The sequence below is a fragment of the Festucalex cinctus genome, chromosome 9 (genome assembly GCF_051991245.1).
Source record: "Festucalex cinctus isolate MCC-2025b chromosome 9, RoL_Fcin_1.0, whole genome shotgun sequence".
In the NCBI taxonomy this organism is placed as follows: Eukaryota; Metazoa; Chordata; class Actinopteri; order Syngnathiformes; family Syngnathidae; genus Festucalex; species Festucalex cinctus.
The window spans coordinates 17,860,168-17,874,066 of NC_135419.1; the positions used below are offsets into that span (position 1 = coordinate 17,860,168).

General features: G+C 42.3%; 1 protein-coding gene across 1 annotated transcript; it reads right to left on the reverse strand.

Moving 5' to 3' along the window:
- Positions 1 to 349: 349 nt before the first annotated feature.
- LOC144026200 (glypican-6-like) lies at positions 350 to 13,843 on the reverse strand. The gene is made up of 11 exons (XM_077532790.1): positions 13,426 to 13,843; positions 11,014 to 11,172; positions 10,290 to 10,424; positions 9,197 to 9,372; positions 9,035 to 9,115; positions 8,675 to 8,840; positions 8,302 to 8,432; positions 6,022 to 6,168; positions 3,514 to 3,650; positions 2,489 to 2,661; positions 350 to 714 (listed from the first exon to the last, which is right to left on the reverse strand). Exons 1-11 carry the CDS (start codon positions 13,619 to 13,621, stop codon positions 443 to 445), a joined length of 1,773 nt encoding a protein of 590 aa, XP_077388916.1. The 5' UTR covers positions 13,622 to 13,843; the 3' UTR covers positions 350 to 442.
- Positions 13,844 to 13,899: the final 56 nt, after the last annotated feature.

Sequence of the window (13,899 nt, forward strand, 5' to 3'; positions counted from 1 at the left end):
TACATGAACTTATGGTCATTTTAAACAGCCCCAAAAGGGTATTCTGTACAATGTAAGAAACCCCCTTTGGTGTTTTGTTTTGTATATTTTTTTTCTTTTTTTTTGCACAAGCAAGCCTGAACATAAGACTTTTAATCAGTTCAAATATTCAAATAACTTTTAAATCGTTCAAATATTCAAATACAGTTGTGCCGTGGTTGAATGGATGCATTATTAACTTGAGCATTTTATTCCAAAACATACACTTCGTCAAACTATCATCACTAATCTGAGCATTTTAGCAATTGGCACATTTTATTTTATTGTAATGTGAATACGTGTGCAGTTGCTATTAAAAATAATCATGATAAGCCATTTTGTGCTATTTATTTTTTTGTGCGTGTGTGCTGGTGTAAGCAAATTCTCAGCTGGCCATCATGACATATACAATTGCAATGAGCAACTATCTCCACCACGGGGCCGTCAGGAGTGACAAAGGTAGTAACAACAAAGGAAGCTGGGAGGACGTGAGCTGACTTGCTGCAGACGGGACTGTGCCGTGGTTCCGGTTGCCCTTGGGCCCATTTCTCTCGCGAACCCGAGGGGGCTTGGCGGGGTTGGGGGCAGGGTTACGCGGGGACTTGCTGTAAGGAGGAGAATGAGGTCCGTATCCCGGCCAGTCGTCGCTGTAGCGCTCGCTGACATCGCCGCCCCCCGAACCGCTGCCCTCCTCGCCTGAAAGTAACACACGCACACACCAACCGTCAAATTGACACTGTCAGGGAATATTAATTAACAATATAGTATTTACTCATGCAATAGCTAGAGGCATTTATTTACTCAGAGAATAGCAAGGCTGTTATTTTTTCATGATCTGGTATTGTTTTAATATGATAATCTAACAAAAATATGCATTCTTTCTAATAAAAAACATTTTACACTACAATGGGATTCTATATTGCTTTCTCATCATGATTTAAAAAAAAAACCATCATAATAAATATTGCAATAACATATGTATTGTGGCCAGGTCCATTTATTTACTCAACTGCAGAGGTGTAAATGAATGAAAACAAATGTGTTATGTGATATAATATATATTTCTTTGAATTTGAATGGTATATGCTTTTTGCAAAAATTGAAATTTAAAACATAATATGGATATTATATAGTTTTTACTCAACTGCACAGAGTATCAGGATTCTATTAGTGGTAAGCCATTTGGGAGAGGCCTTTGTTATTGCAATATTGTACATTTTATGTATTATTATGTATTTAAATTATTATTTATGTTAATTTAAAAAATAAGAAAATTGTGGTCAAGACAGCATTTTTATACTGATTTTTTGGGGGGGGTCAAATTGTATTTCATGGCTTTTTTTAATCACTAAAGTATAATTAAAATAATATATGTTCCATTATGTGTGCCCTGCGATTGGCTGGCAACCAGTCCAGGGTCTCCCCCCGTCTACTGCCCAGAGCCAGCTGAAATAGGCTCGAGCACCCTCCGCGACCCTTGTGAGGAATAAGCGGTCAAGAAAATGGATGGATGGATATATTCCATTATTAAACTATACAGTATAATATTATGTATTTTGTATTGTGACCAACAATGTTTATTCCCTAAAAAGCAGCTGTTAGAGCCATTATTTCTAAAGGGAGTTGGAATTAATACGTTATTGAATTCGTAAAGTTAAATTAAGATTAGTTGAAGTGAAATAAGCAAGTATTAAAAGTTGTACCCCTGGATTGGCTGGCAACCAGTTCAGGGTGTACCCCGCCTACTGCGAAGCCAGCTGGGATAGGCTCCAGCGTCCCCACGACCCTTGTGAGGAAAAGCGGTTTCAAAAATGGATGGCTGGATGGATAAAAGTTGTACCTTTGGGTTACTTCTGCTTTGTTTTTTAAGTCTTGACTATAGTGTGGTAATTAATGTTTAGTATGCCCCCCATTGGCCAGGTTTGGCTACTACATTTAGATGTATGCACTTCCTGCTGGGTAAAAGGTTAAAAACAAGATGGCTGCCTTTAGATCTGGTTGTGTTTGTATGTGTGTGGGAGGTAAGGTTCAAGCATTATTGTTTGCACTATTTGAACATTGTTTGATATCTTGCAATATTTCAAGCCTAAAGGATTAGTGTTGTTGATGTATCAACTCTTCAAGCTACCCAACATCCATAACCCAGTTCCTGACCTCAGCACCTGAGCAAACAATTGGTGAGTCAATGCATTCAAGCCCTGCTGAGACCCGCACTTGCCTTTGAATTAGGAATCTTTGAAAAATGGCAAAAACAGCAGTGCTACCAGGCTTCAATCAGGACTGTTGCACTGGCAAATAAATAAGTTTTTCTTTAATTAAAAAAAAAAAAAAAAAAAGAGAGCGATATTATTATTATTTTTTTTTTAAATATGATTTAAACTAATAGCATTAATGACTCTAATTGCAGCGGAGAAAACTGAAATCGGGGGTTCATATGCACCATAGGTTGAGTGTGTGAAATACTACTGACTGTCCATGAAGTCCATGTCCTGTCCGCTCTGCGCATGTCTCAGTTTGTTGGTGGCCACTCTCAGCTCCATAATCAGCTGTCTGGTCTTGACGTCGGGCCGCCCGATGTCCACCTCCACCTCGGGGTTGTTGATCTGATTGGCCAGCCCGTCGCCCGTCACCTCTGGCAGATATCTGAATGTTTTCACGCACACAGGCAGCACATTGAATTGACAGAAACATAAATAGTAGAAAAATACAGAAGTCCACATTGTCATGACTCGGGTCATGCAAGGGTTATGCTTACTGTCATGACTCGGGTCATGTAAGGGTTATGCTTACTGTCATGACTCGGGTCATGTAAGGGTTATGTTTAAACCGAGGGGGTCCGCCAGGAGGCGTCCTTTGAGGGGGGCGTACTGTCATGACTGGGTCATGCCAGGGTTAAGTTTGGGTCATGCAAGGGTTATGTTTGGGTCATCACCGTGAGGTCAAGTGTTTGTTTTGAACTGATGTAACCGGCATCTAGTTTCAACCGGTCTTAAGCTATGTGATGTCAGGAGCTATGTTATGTCAAGAATCTTTCATCTCTTTATCTGGTCAACAGCCAATCAAATAATTCCATGTCAGTCCTGTTACCCACATGTCTAGCCACAGCCAATCTGATCGATTCACTGTCTCTATAAGCCTAACTGAGAAGTGTGTGTTTTGTTGGATTATTTCTCTGTCCATTTGGCCACCTGCTCCTCTTTTCTTCGATGCCTTCTCGTTGTTTCTGATCAAGTCAAGTTAGCTACACACCTCTTGATGTTATGCGAATAAAGTGTTAAACTCTTGTTTGTGTCTGCGCTTTTGGGATCCAACTCCAGAGCCTAACACACTTTTCAGCTGTTCTAGTAGGCTTTTTATTACATTTTTTTCTAACCTGAAGCTATTTGGGGCTGTCATTAATTCATTATTCATTAATTTTTTTGGAAAGATGGGCAGGAAGGTAGAAATCGGTTTCACGGAATCATAGCAAAATCTCCCAAACACATGTTTGCTCACCTCCCCCTGGTCTGCCCGTTCCAGCAGCGGTCCTCATTAGTGACGTCGGCGGCCATCTTTTCATCGTTGCAGATGGTGTGTGGGAGGGACACCCAGAAGCTCCCCATGGGCCGCAGGCGCTCTTTCAGTTCCGTAACCTGTATGGAGGCAGCCCGTGAGTCATCGCTCGGATATCTTCAAAGTATTCTTCGTGTGTCTAGATGGCCGTGTGCGAACGTGTGTGTCACTTCCACACATGAATCATGGTTTTCTACATTTCAAGTGGGAACACACGATGCAATATTACCAATGTGCGCTGCCAGATATTTATGTATGGGACCTACATTTTCCCATCGTCATTAAGCCACGACCCACTTGAACAGAAGTAAAATGGGGCAATTTCTTTTTCAGAAAGTAATATTGGAAAACAAATGTCAACTTCTAGCATTTTTAAGTGGCTGAGGCTCAGCTGGTGAAGCAGGTGTTCTCATGACCACAAGGTTGGCGGTTTGAATCCTAGCTCCAGTTGTCTGCGGTCAAAGTGTCCTTGGGCAAGACACTGAACCCGAAATTGCTTCCAGGTCAAAATTATAAATGAGAAATTGCCTTACCTACTTTAAAGAAGAAGTCACCCTTCAACATTTCTTGACAAGATGTATATATACAATACATAATAATATAATAATAATACTAATACTAATACTAATACTAATACTAATACTAATACTAATACTACTACTAATAATAATAATAATAATAATAATAATAATAATTATTATTATTATTATTATTATTATTATTATTATTATTATTATTAGGGATGGGCGAGTACCGATACCAGGTATCGGTAACGGGCCGATACCAGCCTTTTTTCAAGTACTCGAGTACTCGTGACGCAGACGAGTACAAGCGACCGATGGCAGAGGGGGAAGACGTTAACCCCGGGTTTACACCGGTTGCGGTTGCGGTGCGGCTGCGGTGCGGTGCGTCTTGACTGCGTGCTCCGGACGGGTCAATTTTTTGGCCAATCCACACCGGCTCCGCACAGCTGTGGTCCGGCAGCTCCGTCGCCGACCACTTCCCGCCGTGTCTCGCGTGACCGCGCGGTCATGTGGCATTAAAAACAACGACAAACACACAGAAAGTCTGTACTCAACAGAGAAGCAGAAAGAGAGGTGGACTTTTTTTATTTTGTGGCTTTCTACCTCCAATATAAACCTCTCCTCGTCCATGTTCGCTGGTGTCTAAACCGTGAATGAGCACCTCGCACGTTAACTCCAGGCCCGTCTACGCCCACATCACGTTTTGCTAGCATGCTTGCGAAATAGGAGCTGGCGAGTGTTTTATCTTGAAAGGTAACCGGAAATTTATTTCGAAACTGCGTCGGTCTTCCTGTCCCGCTCGATGTGTTTTGTGCTACCTTGCCATTTGCCGGAGGCCTACCGCTGCGGCGTCCGGCAAAAATAGAAAATAGGTCTATACTTGCGGAAGGGCTGCGGCACACCGCAGCTGAGACGCAGTCGACACGCAACGCACCCGCAAGCGGTGTAAACTGCACCATTCGAATGAATGAAATCTAATTGCTTGCGTCGCCGGAATGCACCGCAACTGCACCGCAACCGCACCGCAACCGCAACCGGTGTAAACCCGGGGTAAGTGAGTCCTCCTTGCCTGTAACTGGCGCTAGCTTGCAGCAGTTTTTCACCAAAACTTTACCGGTTTGGAAATACTTCAAAATTGTGAATCTTAAACTAAAAGAGCATTTTTGTGTTTTATTTTGAGCGTTAAGACTAAGAGTGACTGTGCTGTTTTTTTGTTGTTGTCAAAATTAAAGGAAATACATTTGTTTAAAAATATCTTTTAGTGATTTTTTTTTTATTTGTCAAAATGTACTACTGGTATCGGCAGTTGGTATCGGTGAGTACTGAGGGTCTGAGTATCGGTATCGGTCTGAAAAAAAGTGGTATCGAACATCCCTAATAATAATAATAATAATAATATACGTGATATCACTAGTGTAAACATACCATTCTGATTAATATCACATTTGTGGAATGTGAGTTATGCAGCAAAATACAGCCGTTTTTATCCATCTCAGGGGCGGCCATTTTGCCACATGCTGTCGACTGAAGATGACATCACATTTGCTCAGGGCTCAGGTAACAGCCAATCAGAGCTCACCTGTTTTCTAATGCTGAGCTGTGATTGGTTGTTACCTGAGACCTGAGCAACTGTGATGTCATCTTCAGTCGACAACAAGTAGCAAAATGGCCTCCTTCTGATATTGACAAAAACTGCTGGATTTTACTGCTTAACTCATATTCCACTAACGCAATATTAACCAAAATACTGTATTTAGATTAGTGGGACTGCATAGAACATATTATTGTCAAGACATTTTTTTTGCAGGGGGAGTGACTTCTCCTTTAACAAACAATATTTGCTACTTTTAATTATTCAAGGCATCATTCCTCAATGAAGCTGAAAATGGACGTAGAAGCTAAGCTAAGCTAAGGTCATCGTTCTTACCAGACGGTCCAGGTTGGTGCCCGCAGCCGTGGTAGGTTTTTCCTCGGGGGTGTACATGCGGAAAGGCCTCCTGTTGGCCCCTGATTCTTTGGGTGAGCGCTTGGAGCGTGCCGGAATAGGTCTGGGGTTTCCGCAACCTTGGAACACCTACACAGAAAACACCAAAGTAACAGGATAACGTGAAAAATTTGTCTCTTTTAAGATAAGTGTGTAAAATGGTATCATGGACCCTGACTGTATGATTGTTTTCCGTGGATAGATGTTGAATAGTATCCAATCCTGGATATTTGCTGTCAATGTTCATGCCATTATTTTCTTTTCAACCAACTGTCCTCCTTGTGAATTAGTTCTCACCATGCCAACGCAATACCGTATCCAAATATTTTCCTGTTCAACCACTCCAAGACTTGGAAACCTTTGACATTATACACATTAGTCGTGTAGCGTCTTGCGCGGAGCCTGCCATGCAATCTCAAGACTGTGGGGGAGTCAAGGTTTGGACCGGCAATATAATAAATCCTTGGCTGACCTTCAGTGACTCTCACTCTTTCTCTCCGCCGCAGAGGGGACAAAAAAAAAAACAAGCTGTGAGGAAGCAAAGAACTCGCAGTTCCTTGCAGCGCTTGCCACATATTGAAGCGAGACGTGGGTGCCTCTCAGGTGCGTTCGCTCCCTGGAGGCTCGCCACGCTTTGGTTACATCGTGCGACAACACTGCTCTGTGTGGGAATGATGCATTGTTGGCTCAGGAAGGACAAGAATTATGAAGATGGTGTTTTTTGATTCTTTTGGGTGGTAAAAGATTGTTTCATTAGAAAACTCAGATGACATCGTTCTGTGGATTTGAATGCTTTGGCACAAACACCTTGCATGGGTTCTTTGGGAAACAAGCTACCTGAAGTGTTTTGCATATATCCTTAAAGTTTATTTTTATTTGAGATCAAACTTTGACCAATGACAATCAGCTGCTAACCTTTGCCCAGATGAGACATTTTGTTCGGGCAACCAAACATTTCCAACCGTCATCCTCAGCAGGTCAGTCACTCAAGACTGTACATCAAAAAAAAAAAGAAAAAAAAAAAAGAAAGAAAGAGAAAAAGAAAAAAGACATGTCAAGTAATTTTCTCCTTCAATTAAGAAGAAATGGTGGGTCTGTATGATACAGTAAATACAGATCAAGATTCCACAAGATGGTGACAAGGCACTATTTATGTCTAATGAACTCCTCAACTCACTCTGACTTATGTCACTGAATCCAAAATGCCACCAAATGGCGCCATAGTGATTATTATTGCTTTGAATAAGTGGGGTTGACTGTAATATAACCTTACATAAATTGTACAATTTGCAACCTCATCCAATGACATTTGAGGTAGAAGTCTGTCAGAATCTACCATTGGCTGGCGACTAGTCTCAAGTATACCCCGCCACTCGCCCGTGTCAGCTAATTTGAGAGGCTCCAGCTCATCCACAAGCATAATGAATACAAGCAATTAACTCATTTGCTTCCAAAAACATATAAATGCATTCTATATTAAATGTTTTAAGTGTCCCAAAGACGTATTTATACCCCCCCCCCTTTTTTTTTATGCTAGAGCATACAGAAGGCTTTGATGCAGCTTCAGAACTGTAGAGAACGGTTGAATAAATTGTAGTTATTACAAAAGCGGCCAGCAGGTGGCAGCAGAGTATACGAGATCAGCCAGGGCTATGTTGCAACAAGCTGTTTTCCCCACAGTTTTAAACAGATTTGTGAATAATAATGAAACTTAGCTATATTCTAATGCTAATTGCTGCAAGACGGAAACAGATAGAAATCCACTTTTTTTCCTGATGAAAGAAGAGACTCTCATCTTTCATTTGGTAGGTTTTTATGTTTAGGTTTTTATAGCAATAGAACACAATATTCTGTGGGCCTTTCAAAATCAGTCAAAATCCTGTAAAATAACCAGGAGCGATGGAGGTTGCTTCAGTGAAAATAGCTGCTGGGAGTGAATGAGTTAATCACTGGATGAATGGTTTGTGAGTGTTGTGTTAAATGGGATTCCATCCATCCAGTTTCTATACGGCTTATCCTCATTGGGATCGCAGGTGAGCTGCAGCCAATCCCAGCTGATTTTGGGAGAGAGGCGGGGTCCTCAGCCAATCAAAGGGTACACAGACAGACAAATTCACACTCACATTATGAATGGATAATTTTGAGATTTCAATTAACCTCATGTATATTAGATTTAAATTCCTAACCACTTCTCCAACATAGCCCAACAAGAGTCATCCTTGCCTTGGTGGAGATGCTGACGCTGTTTTCTTGCATGTGCATGATGGCTTCGGACACTTTGACGGAGATGGAGTCCGCCGCCAGCTCCATGTTGAACGGACCCTCCAATTTCTCCGCCACCTGGTAGAGGGCATCTGAAGGGAATGCGTGCAAAGAAAATGAGGTGACAGGTGAAAAAAGGCAAGTGAACGTCAAAGAAGATTTAAAGGAAAATGAGCAGTAGTAGTATTCTACTAAATTGATTATTCAATATGCTAATCATAACCTTTATCCAAAAACAGAAAGATAACAAATGCACTTATGAGTATATTTTAGCACTTTCAAACTTGGACAAAAAAAATGTAAATACAATCTTCGCCAGCCTCTCGTCACCCACCAATGAAATAGTCCCACTCAGTGTCCAGATCGGCCTGATTGGCTAAGCAGCCTTTCATCACGTTCAGGCAGAAAGCGCGGCACGGACGCAGTGAAGGCATTCCGCGACAGACTGGGCAGTACCACTGACGCATCAGGCCACGCACACACTCAGAGTCCGGAGTCATCTACGAGGCATGTCAGGAAAGCAACTGTAACACTGTAAAACCCAAATTTGAGCCCAGAAATTCTCAGCTATGAAGCACACATGCTAACTAGGCCTACTTTTTTTTCCCTTCGCCCTATTCTGAATTCAAACTAGAGTCGTCCAGGAAAAATTGTGTTCAACCTGAATGGGATTTATTTATTTATTTATTTTTACCTTTGTGGCTTTCTTGACAATATCTCGCCCAATAGCCAAGCCCTGTGATAGCGCCCGAGCAGCAATGAAAGCCCTGGATACCTGGATTGTGTGTGTGGGGGAAATGGTTAAAAAAGTACTTTCTTTTATGTCATGTCATTTTACGAGACGGGACAGTCATACCTGTACGCGCAGTTTGCGAGGCACGTCTCCAAACGGCTGCAGCTGTTCGGCATGCTTACTGACACACTCCAGGTAGTCATCGCTGAACTGATACTGAGGGTTGACCAGAGTGAAGACCCGCTCCACCAGTCTGGACCAGAAGTCCGACAACACCTCTGTCAGACTCACGCTGCCCCCTGTCAACAAAAGGAGAACAGGGGAAATAATAAAAGTCAAGTGTAATTTGGTTAAGAGTTTCTGTGGGTACAGTTGTGCTTGAATGCATGTAAACTTATGAGCACAACTGTAAATGTACAAAAGCTAAGCATCACTGCGTGACTATGAATTCTTACTCCTATTTTGACTCGCATCATAAAAAAAATAACACCCAAAAGGCTTTATCTTAAAGGTGAAGTCATCCCAAAAAAACATTCTTGACGATATGTTATATGCAACCCCACTGTATTTTGGTTAATATTGTGATAGTGGAATATGAGTGAAGCAGCAAAATCCAGCAATTTTTATCAATATCAGAAGGCGGTCATTTTGCCACTTGCTGTCGAGTGAAAATGACATGACACAGTTGCTCAGGTCTCGGGTAACAACCAACCACAGCTTAGCTTTAGAAAACAGGTGAGCTGTGATTGGTCGTTGCCCTGAGCACTCAGCAATTGTGATGTCATCTTCACTTGACAACAAGTAGCAAAATGGCCACCCTCTGAGATGGATAAAAACAGCTCGGTTTTGCTGCATAACTTATATTCCACAAATGAAATATTAATCAGAATGGACTAGTGATGTCACATACAACATATTATTGACTTTCCCTTAAAGCCAAGGTACCACTGTATACACACTATGTAGATAGGTTGGTTGGTAGATAGAAAGACATTTTAAATGGAAAGAGAGAAGACAGATGGATTGACAGACAGGCAGAAAGATGTTTGGATGAGCAACAGGTATCATTCGTAATACACCAGCCCTTCCAAGATAATACACGCACACATAGATAGTGATAGTGTGTTGCGGCCATCTGGTACCACCTGGCATCTAAATATACAGCACGAGTGTGTCCCACTTCTCGTCTACTCAGACAGGGTGTGCGAGAACTGACCTGAATAATATCTCCGCAGCTCCACAAACAACTCCTGGAAGACGTGCGAGTTCTGCGTGAAGAGGCGCCCGTAGGTCTTGGTGAACATCTGGTTCATGGACTTCTCGGACAAGTCGATCAACTCCCTGAAGAACTCTGCGAGGACAAAGATGTGCGGTCTGACATTCAAAACCTGGCGCCAAGGCCTCGCCAGCTCGCGGTTACGTCATATGGCACGAATTAGCGAATGCGTGCGAGAGAGCATGGCGTCTATAAAAATAGCCTTTAAGGCTTATATGTGCCGTCTCCCACTCCTGATTCATCACTTACGTTATATAAAAGAAGGAGGAGGGGAGAAAAGAGGTGATAGCAGGTAGGCGGTGAAAATGTCAAATCAGCTCTGTACTGCGTCTGGCTGGACTCGGACAGACAGAAGCCTTTACTAGAGCTTGGTTCTAATAAAAACAGAGACACTAAAGCTCTCAGGGCTCCTTTAAAGTTTAATGCTTCATCTTAACGGGACGTTTTGGACAACCATGTGTACGCATACAGTTAATCAGACCGAATTGCAGTCTGAAAAGACCCAATCATTAGATGTCTTAAAGATTATCCTAAACAATTGTGTTAGAATGAATTTTCTTTGTCATTATTGCAGGACTGCCCTTTATACTACCAGATAAAGAACACTGAAAACTTTGCCAAGTTGGCAATCACGGCCACAAACGTAAATCCTCAATTTTCTTACCGTCAAACCGCCGCTGTCTCTGGGTGAAGGTGGTCAACAGGAACTGGCTATGGTTCTCCACGGATTTCAGGAAGTCCCGCTCGCTCTGAAGGGCCAGCGTTTCCTCCATCTGACTGGAGCAGCAGGTGTAGTCTTGAGGACAGAGCCTCAAGTGCTCACCTGTGCACACGTGGAGAAACAGCGCATCGTTTAGGCCAGTCACCACCCAACCGGGGTGTGCCATGAGAGATCATTGGGTGCGCCACTGGACTTTGAGTAGAACCCTTGTGGCTTGGGAGAGCAATTGACCCATGTAAGCCTAAAAACCAGTCGTACCTCAGAACAATTGTTGTAAATCATTTAAACCAGAAATGCTCATTATGCAGTATTTAAAAGGTGTGCTGGAGCGTTTCCCAGCTGAGTCATGGTCACCAGCCAGTAGCAGGGTACACAGAGTGAAACAACCATTCACACCTACACTGTGAAAACTGGGCTTATAAGGCAAAAAAAAAAAAAGGTTAATATATTACTCATTTAAGTAAATTATTTGCCAATAGAACCGAAACATTGGATTTCTTAAAACAAGTCAACACAGCAAGCCTGAAAAAAAACCCATGATGTGTTCAATAACTAGTATATTTAATGTACCTTCATCAATAGAATCATGCTATGTCTGATTTTATAAACAAAATTTACTCATGAACAGTAATCCAATCTCAAAAACAAATTAGAATTGTAATTTTTAAGGAAAGCAAGTGAAATGCTCTTCCAGAAAAACTGCCTGATAAGAAGAAATGCAGTGGCAGTCAAAGACCAAGAATATAGTGCCTTGATTTGAGCTATTTAACCTTGGCCAGATTTGAGTTTTTCACTACATGGACTATTTAGAGTCTTCAATGCATGTTTTTGCAAAGTGGGAGGAAATTGTTCTTCCTGGAGAAAACGCAAACCAGCTGATGACTTAAACCCAGAACCAAAGAACTGTGAAGGAGATGGTGCTAACCACTATTCTGCCCATAAAAAATATATATATAATTAAAATTTTTCATAGATTTAGTAAGGCCGTCGGGAGACTTTTAAATGACCCCTAATACCAATAAGATTCCCCTGATGTGCCAATTCTCTTGAGTATTGGAATTGATGGGCTAGCAAGCTCATTCATTCCTGTTCAAACAGGATCTGCTTGCAGTGAAACAGTCCAGTACACCTGTCAATCTCTTGTTACCACAGCCAAGTATTATCAAAGATAACGAAAGAGTGTGATATGAAATTGTACTTTGACCCCGTGCATGAATTATTCAGCTCCAATCTGTCTCTCTTTGTCAGCTCAGGTTCGGGTCTTTGATATGTATATGCAAATGACAAGCGAGGGAGGAAAAGCGCTTCTGTTCTTTGTTTCAGTCAATATTACACCTGACACAAATACAGTAGTAGTCTACGTCTGGCTTGCACCTCCTCGCTGGTGTAGCACTCTGTCTCTTTTGTTCCACTCTCACTGGTAGTCCTCTTCTCATCCCTGCATTTCCATTTCTAGGCAGCCTCTCGTTGCCGCTCACTCTCCTGGCCATCTGCTCCCCCATGGCCCACGGGACAGCCAGCCCAGGCTCAGGCAAAGAACAAACACCGCACCCCAAACACTCAAACACAAATATATCTAAAATCAATCAATACTGCATCTGTTTGACTCAAACACAAAGCCAGAATGTGTAAAACAGGGTGGGGAACCTTTAGGGTTGTTGTGATTTCCACATATCACAGCTTGAAGTTGTTTCTGGCTTTTTATAACAGTTCCATGGTTTTTATTTTCTCTACCTTAGGGTACATGGGCAACATATTGGTGACCTCCCACTCTCAATTACACTACATCAGTCTCAGCTAATTGGCATGCAAGTTAACCTCCCAGAAGTGAGCAGCCTTGCCATACTTTCAGTTTTCCAGACAAGTACACCATCTCTTATTCGCGTCCAAAAAAATTCCAACTCTTTTCCAAATCCCATCACCGAAACTTGATTCAAAATCCACAAATGGTTTCATTCGGCTGATGAGATTATTGCCAGCGAACAGAGCCTGTGGGATACATCACGCAAGGATTTACCAGTACAGGGAAAGACTAATTAGGGGCGAGGTTCTTTGTTGTTCTGGTGTTGGCAATTTGCTCATCTCGCTTAATCAACCTATTTAAACAGCACACAAGGGAGGGGGTGTAATTTGGTTGAAACCCACTCTGCATTGTTTTTATCCTGAAGGGGAAAGACAAGGATTTTACCACATGGGGCTCATTAGTGAGTTATGCACTTTGTTTTACACATTGACAGATGCGCTTCTGTTATCATAATTGTAATTGGTTCTAGTAACTATACAAAATGTGCACGGTTGTGTTTAATTCTAAGATAACAACATGCGTTCATATGTTTCATCCGTGAAGAGTCCTACCAGAGATTTGAGTCACCGGTGCGGTGCCGGTGCTGTACCCCTTCTCCGCGTACACCTGCCGAGTGTCGGCGCAGCTCCTCCCCGTAGCAGCCACGGAGCTCCGGGACCCAGACAGTGCGGCTACCGTGCAAAGCAAGCCCAGCAGCGGGTACTTGGGTACAGCCTGCCGAGTATCCATCCTCAGCACAAAAGGCATCCGTGGGCAGGTTGATTTGAAAACTAGAGCTATAATGACCGGAATTGAATTATGGGCTGTGAAAGTGTCCTAAAATTGTTAGTCATCTAAAAAAGTCATGGTTTTCACAAGGTCGTGCAATGGATAAGTCCAGCCTGCGATTCTACACAATTTGTCTCCATCGATGTGTTCAATAAACTTGGTGGACATCAGTGAGGAGAAAAGGGGTAGAACCAACCAACCCACTCAGCATCACCATTGTAAAGTTCGTCGTATTACTCCGGGAAAAAAAACAATGA